The sequence below is a fragment of the Silene latifolia genome, chromosome 2 (genome assembly GCF_048544455.1).
Source record: "Silene latifolia isolate original U9 population chromosome 2, ASM4854445v1, whole genome shotgun sequence".
Lineage (NCBI taxonomy): Eukaryota > Viridiplantae > Streptophyta > Magnoliopsida > Caryophyllales > Caryophyllaceae > Silene > Silene latifolia.
The window spans coordinates 14,287,500-14,306,193 of NC_133527.1; the positions used below are offsets into that span (position 1 = coordinate 14,287,500).

At 44.3% G+C, this 18,694-nt stretch overlaps 1 protein-coding gene across 1 annotated transcript; it reads left to right on the forward strand.

Moving 5' to 3' along the window:
- Nucleotides 1-13,728: 13,728 nt before the first annotated feature.
- On the forward strand, nucleotides 13,729-18,374 carry LOC141642329 (acireductone dioxygenase 2-like). Its single transcript, XM_074451109.1, has 7 exons — nucleotides 13,729-13,966; nucleotides 15,518-15,629; nucleotides 15,768-15,862; nucleotides 15,955-16,069; nucleotides 16,209-16,333; nucleotides 17,856-17,926; nucleotides 18,012-18,374. The coding sequence occupies exons 1-7, from the start codon at nucleotides 13,946-13,948 to the stop codon at nucleotides 18,076-18,078; spliced, it is 606 nt and encodes a 201-aa protein (XP_074307210.1). The 5' UTR covers nucleotides 13,729-13,945; the 3' UTR covers nucleotides 18,079-18,374.
- Nucleotides 18,375-18,694: the final 320 nt, after the last annotated feature.

The following is an 18,694-nucleotide window of genomic DNA, read 5'->3' on the forward strand; positions in this document are numbered from 1 at the left end:
AGAAAGTTGATTGAGAATAATATGCTCACAAATTATTATCTTTGTGAAATTTGAGTGGAGCATATTTAAGCTAATGGACTAAGAAAGAAATAAGTCCTAGAATTGTCGAGGGGAATGGGGCAAAAGCCTATTAGTTGAGGAATTTGTGGTGGATACCGGAACTTGCTATGCAAGGGTGGTCTAACGAAGCCATAGATAACTCATACTTGTGTACACTTCCCATTCCTGTGACATGTACACTATTTTGGAAGGTTGAGCATATAGCTCTTAATGGTCTTATAGCCCAAAATTGGGTGGTCCTTGTGAGACGGACTTGATGAGATCACCGCAATGATGGAGGTTGAGATATTTCTCTTAATGAATCTATATCCCTTTATATGGGTGGTCCTATTGAGAAGGACTTGATGGATTCACCGCTATGTTGAAAGGTTGAGCCTTAGAGCTTTTAATGAATCCATATCCCTTTATTTGGGTGGTCTTATTGAGAAAGATTTGATGGATTCACCGCTATGTTGAGAGGTTGAGCCTTAGAGCTCTTAATGATTCTATAGCTCATGCGTGAGTGGTTTATATGGAGATAGACTTGTTGGAATCACCTACGCGAGTGTGAAGGATTGGCCTCCTTCTATGAGAGACTAGGCTATCTCTCTAGAGCACTCGTGAGAATCCCAAGGTTCATTTGGCCATAAATTTGTTGAATTGTATCGTGGAACTCGTTTGGAACTTAAGGTGAGGTATGTGTTTGGAATTTACCCCGGAGTCTAGGAGTTCAAGATTCGTTCACTCTCTAGATGATGAAAGAATTGTTCCATTTCACTAATGTGTTAGTTCAAGTCGAAAGACACTAATACTTAAGTATCGATCCTTATTAATGTGCTCAGAATTTTTGTCTATCCTTTGCATTAGTGGGGGATTGTTGGAAGTAATGCTAAGGCTAGCAATGTCGTCTAAATACATTGTATTAGAGAGATGCCTTCCATTACCTCGTAAAAGCATCTCACCACTACTTGCATAATTATAGCCACCAACTCCATGTTTATTGCCATGTTTATGGTGGAGTTATGCCACTATCTTTGTGATTATGATGTTAATTAATCACTATAAATATGAGAAGTGAAGTCATTTGAGATATACATATTCCATATATCTATACTACTTCTCTATGATAATTTTGAGCATACCATATGAGTTCCAACTCCTACTGGTTGAGTACACAACTTTTAGGAGTGTTGTGTGACCTTGGGGGACGACGCCTATATCGATTTGTACCATAGTCGGGGCGATTTCGTTTCTCATTCAGTGGCCTCCATACCACGACACAACAACAAATATTCTATAATTATATCTTCGCCCCTATAGTGATACTATATTTCCAACAGTACCGTCAGCGAGAGAGATGGTATGGCGTTCCAGAATGTGGAACCCGTATATGGGAAGCAGGGGTGGGGCGTGCATGGGGAAATTCGGGTTCGGGTTCGGGTTAAAAGGGGGGGGGGTTGTTGTTTGGTGGTGGGAGAAGGTTTGGAGGAGGAGGAAGGTGAATTTTGCCATCGAGAATGGCGGGGGTTGGAGGATGAGGGTGGTGATTGTGCGCGAGGTTCGGCGCGTTTGGGTGTGTCGACGGCCATGGGAGGATTAATGATGATGACTGACTGATGATGATGGCTCGCCTATTAGCAGTCAGGAGGACCATTTTGCGGAAGAAATAAGATTGGATTTTGTAATCACTTTATCTTTAAACTAGTTTTAAACATATGCAAATTGCATGGGCATGTAATTTAAAGATTATTATTACAAAATCTTTATAAAAAATCATGATTGTATATTGGAAATGTCTTTGTTGGTCAATTTGATCTTCTTTCATACTAATACTAGATTTCATGTCCGGGCGTTGTCCGGATAATGTCTTATGTGGATGCAAAATTGTTTGTACTTATCATGACGTTAGTACAACATACGTATACAAATTAAAATTTGAGTTTGTACAAAATTGAATCTCTATCTATCTTAATCCTAATAATCATTATGATTACCCAGTGTATTTTCTAAACTAAAAGTCCAAGACATCTGCTAAGATAAAGAGCATTTGTCCAACACTTTCTTAAAATTAGTAATGTTGAAAAAACTGGTTTTTCTTCCTTTTTGTAACCAAATCCATCTTAATTGTTGTGTCACTAAGTATGGAGGGAGAAAAATAGAAAGAAAGCAAAAATTATGAAAGTATGATTCTTTTCAAGTATAGGTCTTATATTGATTGATTCGGCATTATAGGCCTGGTTCTGATTAGATTCATATTAATGATGGGATAGACATTTTAAACGGGTCGAGCGGGTCGTGTCTAATGTCGGGTTATAATACATGTATGGTCATACGGATATCGGGTCAGGTCATGGTCATGGTCAGAATACAGGTCAAAAAAAAGTTTATGCCATCTTTCATTTTAATTCCCTTAATTTCAATAATGATAGGCACATTCGACCAGCTAAGAATGCAACCGTATTATGCTTTGGAATTCGGAAAGGAGTTAAGGGATAGAAGTACCCCGTGATTAAGAAGACTCCTAAAACATACTTTGTAACCATCTAAAAATAAAATAACAATTCTATATAAAACCGTTTTATATACATTATTGTAAAACCTAGCGATTATTTACCTAAAACCCTACTAAAATAACTCCCACCAATCACCACTTTTCATAATAAATAAAGTCTTTCGTTATTTTGTTTTACAATATAATATTGTAAAACTATTTTATAAGAGACTTACTATAAATAAAATAAAATAAAATACCTCTCAATTAATCTCATTGCACGTAAGGAAATTTAGGGGGTGTTTGGTTGGAGCTTTTGGAATGGATTGGAATGGATTTAGGCCATTCCAATGTTTGGTAGGAGCATTTTGGAATGGAGTTAGATACCTGATGGATTCTAACTCCATTCCAACCCCTTGGAATCTCATACCCATATCTCTTCCCAAGTTTCCAACTCCATTCCACCCCAACACATTATCATTCCCATACCCGGATTGAACCAAACAACTTTAAACATGTATGGGGTTCTAACTCCATACCCCCTTGGAGTTAGAATCCATTCCATTCCATACCTAAAATTTGAACCAAACGCCCCCTTAGTATATCCTTTTTTAATGGTTACAATTACAATCAATCATAACCACTTATCATTGCCCAAGTCTAATTAGTTGTAGATTACACAATCTTATCTTTATTAATTCAGAAGACAATACTCAATCTAGGCCATGTCACGTCATTAATTCAGGTTTTTTTTTTGGAAATACATGTTATGGTGGGCCCGTTAGTGTGCAATGTATTTATTTCTTCAGAATTCCGGCTATACAAACATGCAACAAATTCCGTCTTAGAACAAATACTATGAAATACATTCCGAATAAATGAAATTAATGGCATATAAGTGGAATGAATTAAAAATCGGAATAAATGAAACTAATTACAAATAAATGAATTACATAATTTCAAAAAAAAAATAATAATAATAAAATTACGTAATTACGGGATTGAATTACATATAATGCGAATAAATTACATGCATGATTTTTAAAAATTAGATAGTACGATATATTTGCAGTGCCATTTAAGTAACGTAAAAGACGCTTAAGAGCACACCAGTGGAGCTCGGTTGGTGCATGAACTGAGCAAGTTTGTTAACAAAGAACGCAATATCGGGTCGTGTAAAGGACAAATACTGAAGGCTACCAAGGATAGCCCGGTACTCAGTGGGATTCGACAAAGTGGGACTCCCATCAGAGTGAAGTGGAGGCGAGACGGCCATGGGTGTGGTGGCTGGCTTAGCTTCGTGGGTTTTTTGTTGGTGCATAAATCATGGATATATTTTGATTGTGTCAATAAAAGACCCTGGGAATTGGGGGTGACTTCTACACCTAAGAAATAAGACAATGTGCCCATATCTTTGAGGGAGAACCGTGTGGCAAGGTGTTTGACAAAGGCGGCGACATGACTTGGGTTGGGGTCGGCTACAATTATGTCATCGACATAAACAAGTAAGTAGAGAGTGAGTGCAGGTGTCGTGCAAGTGAAGAGAGACGGGTCAGCAAGTGAGGCTTTGAAGCCAGATTGAACTAGGTGAAGCTTCAGTGTCGTGTACCAGGCACGTGGAGCCTGTTTGAGTCCATAAATAGCTTTGGTGAGTTTACAGACATGCGTGGGGTGTTCAGGGTCAGTGAAACCCGGTGGTTGAGACATATAAACAGTATCAGATAAAGTACCTTGCAAAAAAGAGTTATTAGTATCAAGTTGACGGAGTGTCCAGCCACGAACAAGAGCCAACGACATAATGGTTCGAACCGTAGTGGGCTTGACAACGGGACTAAAAGTCTCGGCATAGTCAATTCCGGGGCGTTGGTTGAACCCTTTAGCAACTAAGCGGGCTTTATATTTGTCAACCGAGTTGTCGGGGTTATATTTAATACGATAAATCCATTTACATCCAATCACATTGTAGGGGGGGTTTGATGGGACAAGTGTCCATGTTTCATTATTTTGAAGAGCATCATATTCGGCAAGCATCGCATCGTGCCACTTCGGGTCAATCAAGGCTTGTTTCGTGGTGTTTGGAAGGCGAGAGGGAGGGAGTACGGTGGCTAAATCAGCATACTTCGGATTGGGCTTTCGTATATTGTTGAGCAAACGAGTCACATCTCGTGGTGGGGAAGGTGGGGGAGGAGGTGGTGGAGGAGTAGACATAGGGGTAGTAGTTGAGGGAGTGGTTGTGGAGGATAGGGATGTAGTGGTAGTTGGAATAATTGGGGTTTTAGGCGAGGAAGGGGAGGTTGGGTCAGAGGTCGGAGGCGATGGTGAGGCAGGTGTGTCGATAGCTGGTGTAGTCGACGGTGGTGGTTGTGGAAGAGTGGGAGTGGAGGGGATGATGTCATGGAACCAATCAGTGATTACAGGAGGTCGAGGAGATGGATTCGTAGGTGACGAGATTAGTTTGGTGTAGGGAAATATATGTTCGACAAATTTGACATGACGCGAGACATAGGTTTTATTTGTAGTGGGGTCGAGACAATAAAACGCACTTTGCGTTGGTAAGTAACCGACAAAGATACACACAAAGTAGTATGAGGGCTGTCCTGCGTGACCACGAATGAAATGTTGGGCAAGTTGCAGTTCAACAAACTGGACAACAATGGGAGGTAGACGTCGGTGAGGTTAAAGTTGTTGCATTGGGGTTAAGGATAACATAGGAGATGGTATATCATCCATTTTATCATCATTGAATCTGGTTTCCCAAAACTCATCAATCTTCTCAAGTCGAAAACATTCCCAGTGAGCTAACTCGCTAATGTACTCCGAGAAATTTTAAAGATAAAAACCCTTTTCGACACCATAATGATCTCGTTTGTTAAGCATTTATGCAATAATCCCGACCATTATTTGGCCCACCATATACCTTTTAGATTACTCAACTCGGATTTGTATATAAGAGTGAAAATAGTTTCTCCCTCGTAAAAAAAAGTTATCAATGTGGTGTCATGTCATATTATTTATATAACTGTTCCGGGTGTAATTCCAGAGCAAGTATCGTTACCACCCGTGGCTTGTAGAATAATGTCTTGGATTGAACCCTTCTCGCTTCTATCGTCCCTCTCGGCCTCTCCTGCAACAATGAACGAACTGAGGGCTTGGCTGTGTGCCAAGCGTACTCACTCCGACGCTCAAGTCAGTAAACTTAAAGGATTAAGCTGCGTTACTTGGCTAGGTATGTATTGTAGAGAGATAAGGGAGATATTACCAGATGAATAGTGTATTTAGGTTCAAGTTGTGGGATCTCCTCCTCAATGAAGGTTGAGGAGTATTTATAGGCTTTCACCTTTTGTCACGTAGTGGCCAAGTGGCCAAGTGGCTAGCAGGTGGAAAGACTGATCTACCCCTCGGCCGATGGACCTATGGCAGGCCGGCGGGCCATAATGACTCACCGCCGAGGGGTCTTGGATATGAGTACGCGGATATGTGTCCCGGCTGATCAGGTTGTCACGCCGAGACCCAGGCTAACAGGCCGATGGGGGTCGATCGGCTAGGTCAGTATAAGTCGTTGACTTGTTGTGGACATCTTTGACCTTGCTCAGTATGTTGACTTGGTCAGCGGTGCAGAATATGCCCCATCAATTTGCCCCCAGCGTAGTCTATGCCGTGGTATGGGCTCCGATGTATGTTGAGCATATATTCTGCATATTTGAAGTAAATTTTCCTCAGATCGGCTTCTTCTTTCGCATCGGCGTGGCTCTTGGTAGGCCGTACCGTATACCATATCCCCCCTCCACATGGATGCGTAAAGGGCATCCGATGTGGAAAAGAACATGACGCTGGCCGAGACCAAAGCTGAGAGTCTTAGGTTGATTTTGATTGCCCCCCGTGCTTCCTGGCTTGGTTGATCGGGTGGCTGGCGGTGACCAGATACGTAGGAATTTGTTGAGGAAGATGAATAGTCGAAGAGATGTGAATGGACGTGTTGAAGACGCTTGGTCACTGTTGCATTGATTGACGTTTAACTATTGCGACGATTGACATTCCGTGGTTGCATGCTCGACACGTGTCTGCTCGCTGATTGGCTGTCGCTTCATGGGCTGTGCTCTGATTGGTCCTTCTTTATGGGCTTTTTCCCTATAAATAGGGCAGTTTTTCCGTGATTTTGGTCACTAATTTCGTTTTCTCAAATTTTTCCTAGAATCTTCATCTTTCTAAACTCTCAAGGGCTTCCTTCATCTTCTTAATCTTTGGAGTATTTGATCCGGCGAGTGTTTTTTCTTTAAGGTAAACAAGCAAACTTTTTATTTTCCTTGCTAGTAATTTGTTGTAAACATGTCTTCTGCTGATGCTGGACCTAGTGAGCCTGTGTCGGAGGGTCATAGGTCTCCTTCCCCTGAAGTTGATCCTCAAATTCTGGAGGAATGGGAGGATGAAGATTCTTGTGGTGATTTTGGTGATGATTTCGGTGAGGAGGAGGAAATATCTCGTCCTAGTGAGGGGAGACAGTACGTCATGGATCACGGCTATGTCTGTAAGATCTGTCTTGACCGTGCTTGGTCCCATAAGTTTGCCAGTTGTTCTGGCGAGAAACTTTTCGAGGGCCATTTTTTCTTTGGTAGGGGGTATGAAATTGTTATCCCTGGGGAGGGTCAGTCCGTCTCTTGTCCTCCACCGGGCCACACCGGCGTGTACATGCGGCATTTGGAGTACGGGCTCCGGTTTCCGTTGAACGGGTATGTTATGGCCATAATTAGGGCTATGAACGTTGTCGTTGCCCAACTGCACCCGTTGGCCATGAGAACCATAATCGGTTTCGTCTGGCTTTGTCTCTTTAAGGGAGAGGCTCCGACGGTGAATTTATTCCGCCGACTTCATCATCTTAAACCATCAATCTTTGGCCGCGTCGGATGGTATAGTGTGCAAACGGAGCAGGGTTATGTCTCTGTTGACAAACTCTCTTCTTGCAAGGACTGGCAGGGTCGGTGGGTGTACGTTAAAGTGCCGGACGACTATCCGCTACCCCGCTCCTTCCAACACCAGGTTAATTTGCGGTGTGAGACTAGGGCGGAGCATGACAGATGGGTCACCCGGAAGCATCTGAAAATGGATGCCAGCAAGGTCCATCTGAAGGAGGACGAGAGGCTGGCGATGAGGCTCTTTGAGGTGGACAAGAGTGGGATGCCGAAAAGATGGATTCCCCCGACGCAGATCATTCTTCAGGATGAGCCGCTTTGCTATGTCGGCCTCATACCGGCCCTAGCACGGGGTGAGTGGGGTCGGTGTGAGGCCCATCACCGCTCTCGATGTTCCTGTTATCTCGGACCTCGATTTATTTCTACTAAACTCTTGCTTTGTTTCTTTTGCAGACCACTTTGGACCGGACCTTTCTGAGGATATCCTCCGGAGAATGGGGCTGCACAAAGATAAAACCGTTGCTAACTTGCATCCCAAGGCTCTAGCCCACGACCGCAGGATGTCGCCGAATGATCTTATGGAACATGGTGAAGGGTTTGAGCAAGGAGGAGGAGGCGCAGGGCGAGGGTTGTTAGCGGCGTAGTGCGTCGGACGCGGAAAACGGCGTCGACACCGGTTCCAACTCCCGTCCCCTCCCCTAAGAAGGTGGAGATTGTTGATATTCTCGATGAGGGGGATTCTGACGCGGAGGGATCTCCCCTTATCCGTAAGAGGAAAGGGACAGTTTCTACCGCTGGCAAGGAAGTGCCTCCTCCGGCCAAGAAGGCCAAACATGGTACCTATCTAGCTTGTGGCTTAAATTTAGCCGTGCCATTAGGTGTTTCTAATAAGTCAAAGTTGATACTGATGTTTTAATTGAATTTCTGCAGACCAGCCGCAGTCGGCTATTGCTCACGTTGGGCAGCAGGCGGTGGGGTCCTATGCGCAGGTTGGTGACCAAAGCGCCACCGTCAACCCTTCATCCCAGAAGGCTTTCGTCTTCCATCCGCGGGCTAGTGGTCAAACTGTCACCACCGTCCCTTCACCCCAGAAGGCTTCCGTCTCCGAGCTTATAGAGGAAGGCACGAAGCTAATTAGGGAGCTGGCGAGGTGGAACGTGGTTACCGGGGCTCGTCTTATGGAGCAAGAGAAGGCCGTGGCTCGGGCTGTTCATGAGCGTAACGCCACTAAGCGGTGGCTGCGTCGGCGAAGCCTGGATCTCCTCAATGAGCAGAGGCTTAGGGAGAAGCCGAGAAGGCGCTCTTGGCCGAGAGAAGACTTAGGGAGGACGCCGAAAAGGAGGTCCTTCACGAGAGGGCTAAAGCCGAGGCTGCGGCGGCCGAAGCCGCGTGAGTCGCCGAGGAAATGTGACCTTGTTCGGGGCGCGCCGACCTCTATCTCCAGCAGAGGAACGAGTCCGGGGGCTGTTTAAGGCTCAGGCGGAGGTGGTTCGGGGCAAAGAGGCCATCATCAAGCAAAAGGAGGTGGACATCGAGATGCTCCAAACCGTCTTGCTCCCCAAACTGTGCGCCGAGTTCCGGGAGTTAGCCAAGATGCTGCTAGGGAAGTTATCGGGGAGCTTTTCCCTCTCGATGGTTCTTTCCCGTGGGGCAGGTTCGACGTGCTGCTTGATGACAAGCTCGAGGCTAAAGAGAAATTCGCGGTGGAGAAGGCCGAGGAGGCGGTGAAGGCGAAGATGGAGAGGGAGGCGGCCGCGGAGAAAGCAGCTCTTGCTGAGAAGGCCAGGGTGGCTAAGGAAGAAGCCGAAAGGATGAGGGCAGCTGAGGCTGCCGAGGCCAAGGCTGAGGCCGCTAGAAAAGTCTTTGGGTTGCCATCAAGAAGATGCGCTACCGACATCGCGATGGCGGCGCGGGGCTTAGGGGGCAAGTTTACAGCAGATCTGTTTCAGCTCCTCACCTACTACCATGTGCTGCTTGATGAGAACAAGTTTACAGCATATCTGCTTCAGCTGTTCGGGGGCCAATTACCCAATCCTTCCCCCCCGCTATCTCTTGGTACATGAACATAATTGTGGTTTTTGCTTTTTTGTACAACTTTGGTAGGTTGTGTTTCGGCTCATCCCTGTGGGGACGGCCGTAGTCTGTATTCTTTTCACTTGTAATCTTGTAACTTATCTTCTAATAATAGTTCGTTTCTTTCGCCTTCGGCCTGGCCGAGGTCTTTATCTCATCTTCCTTTCCCTTGTGCTAATAGTTGAGCATCTCAATCTGTACTTAGCGTTTTTTTTTGTTTCATTATTTTTTGCCTCTGTTTCCGCCTTGGCTTGGCCGAGGCGGTCTTAGAGTGTGTTCCTCAACTGTGCGACGCTTCTAAGGCGTTTTGATTACTTTGCGAGTATCGACTGCGCTGGTAGAGACCGTTGAGGTATTTATTTCTTGAGGATGATTGCCATTCTTGCCGGTATGACGGTATCAGCCGGCGAGTGCTCCTTGTTATTGACTGCCGCTCTTGTCGGTATGACAGTGTGAGCCGGCGTCGGTTTCTTGATAGCGTGTTACGTGGCGTCTACCACTTGGAGTGACTGCGACGGAGTCTACCTCTTGGGGTGACTGCCGTGGCGTCTACTACTTGGGGTGACTGCGCGGCGCGCATTTTTCGCAACGATTGCCGCTCTTGTCGGTATGACGAGTGTGAGCGGCGTCGGTTTCTTGATAGCGTGTTACGTGGCGTCTACCACTTGGGTGATGCGACGGAGTCTACCTCTTGGGGTGGCTGCCGTGGCGTCTACTACTTGGGGTGATCTGACGCGCTGCATTTCTTCGCAACGACTGCCGCTCTTGTCGGTATGACAGTGTGAGCCGGCGTCGGTTTCTTGATAGCTAATTGGTGGAAAAATTTATACTCCGATGGAAGGTTTGGATGATTTTTATTAGGTAAGGGCATGCGTCGGGGTGTCCACAGCTGTTTCGGACACCTCCGCCGCTACATCGATTTTTACAAGACTACCAACGTCCTAATGGCTCATCACAGGCACACCTCTCCAGTCAGCCACTAGTTGTCTCCATGAGGTCGCCCTCCTGCTGTAAGGACGGACCTTTTCCTTTTTCGGACTTCCTTGCCTCTTTGAGGGATTGCATATTGCATCCTCGGGCAGCTATCTGGATGTTGATCACCTCATCCTTCTCGTCTTTGGAGACGAGCTTATGCGCTTCCCCCCGGTCCGAGACGTACAACAGTGTTAGGGCCCGGATGGACATTACTGCGTCGGCCTCGCTCAGGGTGACTCGGCCTATGAGAACGTTGTAGGCGGACGAGCCGTCAATGACCACGAACTCAGCTAGGACGTTTTTAGCCGCGTTCTTTTCGCCGAACGTCACCGGGAGTCTGATTGATCCCAGCGGCACCAGGCCGCCCCCAGAAGTGTATAGGGGTTGGTGCGGGGGCTCAAGTCCTTGATCTTCGGCCGAGGCCGAGAAAGCACTCTCTAAACATGATGTTCGTGTATGCGCTGTGTCAATCGGCACCTCTTGACCAGGTGGTTGGATATGTCCAAATTGACTACAAGCGGTCGTCATTTGTGAGGGGCGATGACCCCTTCGTAGTCCTTTCTTCCAATAGTCATATCGGGGATGTTTGCAGAGGGGATCCCTGAGTTGGGCACAAAGTTGATGGCCTGATATAGCTCGTTTAGGTGTCGTTTGTGCCCATGAGCGGACCCTCCGTTCTCGTTGCCCCCGATGACAACATGAATCACTCCTATCCGCTCGAAGACGGATTTCTTATCTGAACCGTCGGTCTTTTGGCCTTTGCAACGTACTTGCCGAGGCTTCCTTCCGGATCAGTTCCTCTATGGCATTCTTCAGATGGCGGCAGTCGTTGGTTAAATGGCCGGTATGGCCGTGGTACTCACAGTACTGGCTCGTGTCACCGTCACTTTTTGGCTTGGGGGGTCTCTCCCACTTCTGGCCCTCGTTTTTGCTCAGGGCGAAGACCTCGGCGGCTGATACGACGAGAGGGGTTTTTTCACTATACCGCCTCGGGTGGTACGTTCCTGAATTCCACCCGACGCCCGCCGAGTCTTGCTTCCGGTCAGATCTTTCCGACCGCGATCTATTATTCTCACGGCGTCTTCCATCGGACTGCGAACCGTTGTTGTCGCGGCGTCCTTCGTCCTGACCGTCCTGCCTGTGACTCTTCTTTTCTGAGAGCTCGGCTTCGCTGGGATCTACCCAGGTCTTGTGATAATCTTCCACCTTGATGGCTTGGTCGGCCAACTTCCTGGCGGCGTCCAAGCCCAGGCCTCCGCTCTTGATGAGCTCGTTTTTAGGGCTCCCTTGGGAGGCCCTTCATCGCCAAGGCCGCGGCTCGGGATTAATTTCTCGAATCTGGACTTTTCCATCAAACCTCTTCACATAGCTCCGGAGAGACTCGCCCCCCCGTCTCGATAGTCGGGAGGTCGATGTCTCTACGGCTCTTCTCTTGTTGCAAGAGTCTTTGGGCTAGAAAGGCGTCCTTGGTCGGCGTAATAGTACACCGAGCCGTCGGGAAGCCCTTTATACCGGCTCCGAGCCATCCCATGCAAAGTTGTTGGGAATACTCGGCACCGAGACTCATCAATTTGTTCCCATACCGACATGTAAGACTCGAAAGCCTCAGCGTGGTCGGATGGATCACTATCTCCTTTGTATGAAATAGGTGGCAGCTTGAGCTTAGTTGGCACCGGGACTTCCAGGACATAGGCGTTGAGGGGTTGCCTGACCACGTGTCGAACGACACGCGGCGACCGGCTCCTCGCATCCCTAACCTGGCTCCTTCCCCCGTAGCGGGAGGGGCTCCTTCTCCGACTCGGACTCCTTCTCGGCTCGCCGAGCCTCGGACTCCTCGACTCCTTCGGGGTGAGCCTCGTTCGTGTGGCGGGGACGCTGTCCTCCCACGAGTGCGGGAAGGACTTAGGTCTACCGCGCCCACTTTGGGCTCCCCCGGCATCTTGACTGGGTCGGCCTCTCCTAGTGCTCCGTTCAAATTTCTCGGAGTCACGTCTTGGGCCCTGGTCTCCCGGATGATTTCCGCCGCTCTTGTCGGCGTGACAGCGTGAGCGGGCGTGTGCGATTAGGTCCGGGAGCATTTTCGGTTTCGCTACGTCAACCACCGTCCCATGATGGTGACTGGTTGTTTGGCGGCGGCGTGTCGTGTATTATTGGCATCCCGAACTCGGTTGGATTACCCCGCGGTGGAGGGTCGCACGACTCGAGTTGTTGAAAGCATCATCTTGGCGGAAATCGGTTTTCGTCAATTACGACTATCTCTTGTTGTTTCGACATCTCCTTAGCTTTTTGGGTGGGTTTTTGTTGATTTGTTTTTTTTTTTTTTTTTTTTTTTTTTTGTTTGGGAATGAATGTGACTAGCTTCTAGTGTCTTCCCCACAGACGGCGCCAATTATTAGGGTGTAATTCCAGGAAGCAAGTATCGTTTACCACCGTGGCTTGTAGAATAATGTCTTGGATTGAACCCTTCTCGCTTCTATCGTCCCTCTCGGCCTCTCCTGCAACAATGAACGAAGGCGGGGCTTGGTGTGTGCCAAGCGTACTCACTCCGACGCTCAAGTCGGTAAACTTAAAGGATTAAGCTGCGTTACTTGGCTAGGTATGTATTGTAGAGAGATAAGGAGATATTCAGGATGAATAGTGTATTTAGGTTCAAGTTGTGGGATCTCCTCCTCAATGAAGGTTGAGGAGTATTTATGCGCTTTCACCTTTTGTCACGTGGTGCCAAGTGGCCAAGTGGCTAGCGGTGGAAAGACCGATCTACCCTCGTAGATGGACCTATGGCGCCCGGCGGGCCATGATGACTCACCGCCGAGGGGTCTTGGATATGAGTACGCGGATATGTGTCTTGATCAGGTTGTCACGCCGAGACCAGCTATAAGCCGATTGGGTCGACGGCAGTTGTATAAGTCGTTGACTTGTTGTGGACATCTTTGACCTTGCTCAGTATGTTGACTTGGTCAGCGGTGCAGAATATGCCCCATCAATAACAATTAGTTTTATTGTAGACGGGTATATCCGTCTAAAGATGTAGACAGGTCAAATATGTGAGACCACTTTCATAATAAGACAACTTTCACCATTTCACTCGTTGTTTGTCCTATTATAAAAATGGTGACATATTTAATCCGGCTACAACTTTAAACGGATAGTGTCAAATTGAGATTTTGTGTTTTTTTTTTTTTTTGATTAGGTAAGAAAATAGAGATTTTGTGTTTATATAATTGGTAATCATTCTCTAAAATTAAACTATTCCAACTAATAAAGTTATTTGGAACCGGATACCGGGTTTTTGGATTTTTTGACAACGTAACGGCTGACGACAACCATCGGAGGGTGTACGCTACTTTAAAATCCTCCCTACAAATCACAAATTCCAACCTCCACACGCCCAATATCTAACATCAAAACCCCTCACAATTCACAAACACCCAACCCTATACACAATCTCGATTTCAAAAATATGGTGTCCGAATTACCAAAGGTTAGCTCTCCAATTTTAATCAGCTAATGGTTTTTCATTAGTTCCGTCTGTCTCAATCATTTATTTACGTTTCATTAAAATATCTCCACAAATAACAAAAGATAAATAAATAAATGATTGAGACGGAGATAGTAATTATATTATTTTCCCATTTTATTGCTATTTTGATAATAATTTGCTATTTATGCTTCTGGGTTTTTGCTGTGTGTTTGATATTGAGTATTCTGTATTCATGTTCCCTTCAGATGCCTTGTTTGATTTGCTTTGTTGTTTTGATTAAGACATGGGTTTTGGTTGATCTATTAAGAATTGAGTTTCGGGTTATATTATGAAAAAGCAGTCGATTGATACTATTGTGTCCCCCAACTCTCCGACACGGGTGTCGTGTATGACATGTGTCGAGTGTCGGATACGTCTATTTTGTGCAAAGTTTTCAATTTTTTGGTCTAAAATGAAGTGTCAAAGTGTCATGTGGAGTGGCTATATCGCCCCTAAATTTATTAGGGTGATCAGGAATACTAGTCTGTGGAGTGGCTATATCGCCCCTAAATTTATTAAAAATAAATTATACTCCCTCCGTCTTAACTCTTAATCATTTGTTTACCTTATTTATCCTTTGTGAGACGTATTTTAATCAAAGGTAAACAAATGATTGAGACGAAAGAAGTAAAATTTACGAAGTAGAATTTAAAATAGGTATGGTTTGTTAGGGAGGATGATCACGCTGGTTATTGCATAACCTATTCTTGTTCGTCTTGTGCCCGGTTAACGCCTTGGGCCAGTTGCTCATAGAAGTGTTAAAAGTCATGAAAACACCACCTTAATTATTTGATTAAAAAGTGGAAGAGCAGAGTAGTGTAACTTGAAGTTCAAATTACATGTTCTGGTTTTGATATTATGTTAATCTGATCGTGTCACTATCTCACTACGGTTGGGCCCATTAGTTATCATTATACGTTTGTAGCACATTTAATCATAGACTGGTTGCTATGTTTGGTCACTTGGCTTTGAACCTAAATTCGATTCATCGATTGTCATTTGGATGGTTCTCTACTGCTATTGCCCAGTTCTATTTTCAGCTTACCTATATTACTGACTTGACTTGTTATTGTATTGAACATTTCACTTGCGTCATAGTCGTTTTGTATTGATCTGATATATTGGATATTTGGATGACGAAATGATTGATGGTTTAGGAAATCCGCTGATTAATTTGACACGGTCACACGGACCATGTTACTTGCATTATTTTTGCGTTATAATAACTCTGTTGGATGCTAAAAAACTCTATGGACCTTATTAATGACAGATTGACAGTTAGATCATAAATGTTTGTACGTACGTACATGACTGACCTACAGATGTAGATATATCTCTGTGCCTCTCATGCTTTTAGTTTTAGTTTAGTCACTGTTGGACAAGAGAGTGAGAAATGGAAAAACACGCTCGTCATTTTCTTTTAACATGTAATTCCAGCATTTACACACCGAATCTCTTCATCACTGAATTTTCTAATGTATCGTATGGGCCTTGTATATTCCAACTGTATAGGATCCCAGGGAAGAAGTCATCCAGGCATGGTACATGGACGACAGTGACGAGGATCAGAGGCTTCCTCATCACAAGGAACCTAAAGAATATGTTTCCTTGGAGAAACTTGACGGTATAATCTTTGAAGCTTCCCTCAAAATTCTCATCAAGTCTTACATTTTGTTCTTTCTAGGGGTATGAGCGTGTGCGTTTGGGATGATAGTGTAGCTTTCATGTTAATTTGCTGTAACTTTTCTTCTGTCACACACAGAACTTGGAGTAACGAGCTGGCGGCTAGATGCTGACAACTATGAAACTGATGAGGAATTGAAGAAGATCCGAAAAGACCGTGGATATTCTTACATGGTAGCCTGTTTTTCTAATATCGATCATATATTCATATGGAAACGTAGCATTTTATATTCTAAGGAAGTCATCGTAAATCTTTGTCTCTTCAGGATTTTTGTGAGGTTTGCCCGGAAAAGCTTCCAAATTATGAAGAGAAGATCAAGAATTTTTTCGAGGAACATCTTCACACTGACGAAGAGATCCGTTACTGTGTAGCTGGAAGTGGTAGGGCTAATATTTTCATTTTTAGTTTACGTCTTATTGTTCACTTTGCTTCCCAGGAATTGAAGGAAGGGTGTGAGGGAGTGGGGTTAGTCCTTCAAATATGGTGATAACTGACAACTTTTGATATTCCATTATGCAGGATATTTTGATGTTAGGAATCGTGATGATAAATGGATACGAATCTGGGTGAAGAAAGGGGCAATGATTGTATTGCCTGCTGGAATTTACCATCGGTTCACTCTAGATTCTGACAACTACATTAAGGTATAGTCATTAATCATTATGCTGCTTTGATTATTCGTGTACAGAAATATTCAACACATTATGGTTGTTGTAGAATGTGATTTACATGTTAGGTAGTAGTTCAGTAGTTGAGCGACGTAGAAAGTACTTCAATGCAATATATTGAACCAGCAGTTGTGCTGGATGGAAATTTGACTTGCGTCCATTTTTGGGTTTTCTGAAGCTGGAAACTATTTTCCGCTTCAGAAATGCTAAAAAATTGCATATTTGCTGAATGACCTGGGAATAGTAACGTGCAGCTGCAGCATCCTCTCTACCTCTTATCTGTTATGCCTTGTGTTATGGACTGAAAGACGATTTTAGCAATGGGTACTCTAGTAGTGCTGTATTAGACAGTAGAGCTTCTATGTTTTTTCATCCCAACTTATTTTCCTGGTTTGACTTTTGTGGTCCAACGATGTCGGCTTTGACCAATATTTTCTTACAATATACGAATATGATAAAGTTTTTTAGGATAGTGGAACAAGTGTCCCAAGGACACTTGATAATATAGATAAAATTACATCATCTACCTTTGTATTCCTTATGTGGGAATCATGGTGATCTTAAATGCTCTTGGGTTATTTATTTAAAAAAACTTATTTGGCTAAAAAATAGCAAAAATAAGAAATTACCCAATAATCATATGTAACTTCCAGTCTCTTACTCACTTGAGGCCTCTTTTGAGGGATCTTTTATTCTCTCTTGTTGACTCACCTCTCACACCTCACACGCTACTACCATGGTCTCCCCAGCGTTTCAAACGTTCTCAATCCCATAAGTCACAACTGCCACTTTGGTGCCGAACACAGGGTTGCGGGATAACTAAACCCCTGACCTAAATTGAATATTAAAAATCAGAGATTATTAATGGTTTCTGGAAATGGTTTAGGATTAAGTTTTGTAGACGGAAAATCCAATCTAGAACCACTTCTGGCATTTAGAGCAATACACGCCAACGCCACTTAAGTTGCTCTGCATGAGATTGGTGATTGTTGAAGCTGGTGGCGTTTGGCTTATATCGTTACTGGTGGGTGATTGTTATGGGTTGATGGATGCTTTCTCATAGTTAGACTTTGGGTTTCACGGTGGTGGAGAAATGGATTTCATCAGCGGTGGGAAATGGAAGATAAAATGTAACCCCCAAAGTCATACAGGGACAATACATGTAGGATGGAGTGAGTTATTTTTAAGTGGCATGTGTTTACAAGTAGAAAGTGGCTGAACCATACATTATAGTACTCCGTATGATTTTTACGAAAACTATATCTGGTGCGTTGGAAGACTGAAGGAGATCAAAATTTTTGATACAATCTTATCATATTTGACATCGTTAACTGTTGTTACTTTAGTATCAGGATTATATGCTGTAAAAGTGTCATTTTCTTTTAATTCTTATGTATTACGTCTGTTTCATTTACTTAGCCTCTCTTAGCCCTGGAGTACTTATTAATTTAATGAATTTTCTCCACCGAATACTAATATTGGACACAAATCCCTGTAGGCCATGCGCCTATTTGTTGGTGATCCTATTTGGACTCCTCATAACCGACCTAATGATGAACTGCCTGCGAGGTATGCTTTGCAACTAAACCTATTTTAGATCTGAATATCTTTCTCAAAATTCTATTTGCTCTTTATCGAATATTTATGCTCGCAGGAAGGAGTATGTGGCAAACTTTGTGAACAAGGGTACATCTACACAAGCTGTTGATGCTGCAGCATGAACAAATGGATTTGTCCGGAAAATAAACTTATGAAAAAATGTGTCGTACTCTTTACATATATAGTTAGTTATACATGGGATTTTCGTTTGCTTGAAGACTTGTATGACTGTAATTTGTTTGCATTTATCGGGATCTGGTTTAAACACTCACACTGTCAAGTTTGTACGCTTTCTCCTGAAAGAAACACCGATACAGGCGTTCTTGAAGGGAGGGTATCTTATATGTATAAACTTCAAAACTAGCTTTTGAATTTTAAGACAGTAGTATATTAAATAAACGCTTTGTTGTGTGTTGAAGGTCGCTTTTGCGCAAGGTATAAGTCCGGATGAGTTTGGCACCCCCGGACGCCTAAATAGTAATGCTCCTTGGATGGCATTCAACGAGTCTATGGTGATCGAGATAGGGGAGAATGCATGTGAGCGATGGAATTCGTCTTATTTCCAAGTTTCTACAGACATACTCATCTATAGATGCTAGACACCGTTTATTATTCTCATACTTTTCGCGCTTGTGTTGCTAGATGGACGAAACCAAGCAAATACAAGGAAATATGACTACATACGTGATAAACCAATGACCCCGCACAATACAATTTGTAAGACGGTCTCTTCTAACA

Bases quoted from the DNA above. Each gene is read 5' to 3' on its own strand.
- LOC141642329 (XM_074451109.1), top strand. From the start codon at position 13,946: ATGGTGTCCGAATTACCAAAG. The intron at 13,967-15,517 runs GTTAGCTCTCCA...CCAACTGTATAG, and splicing joins TGGTGTCCGAATTACCAAAG to GATCCCAGGGAAGAAGTCAT. The intron at 15,630-15,767 runs GTATAATCTTTG...TGTCACACACAG, and splicing joins TTCCTTGGAGAAACTTGACG to AACTTGGAGTAACGAGCTGG.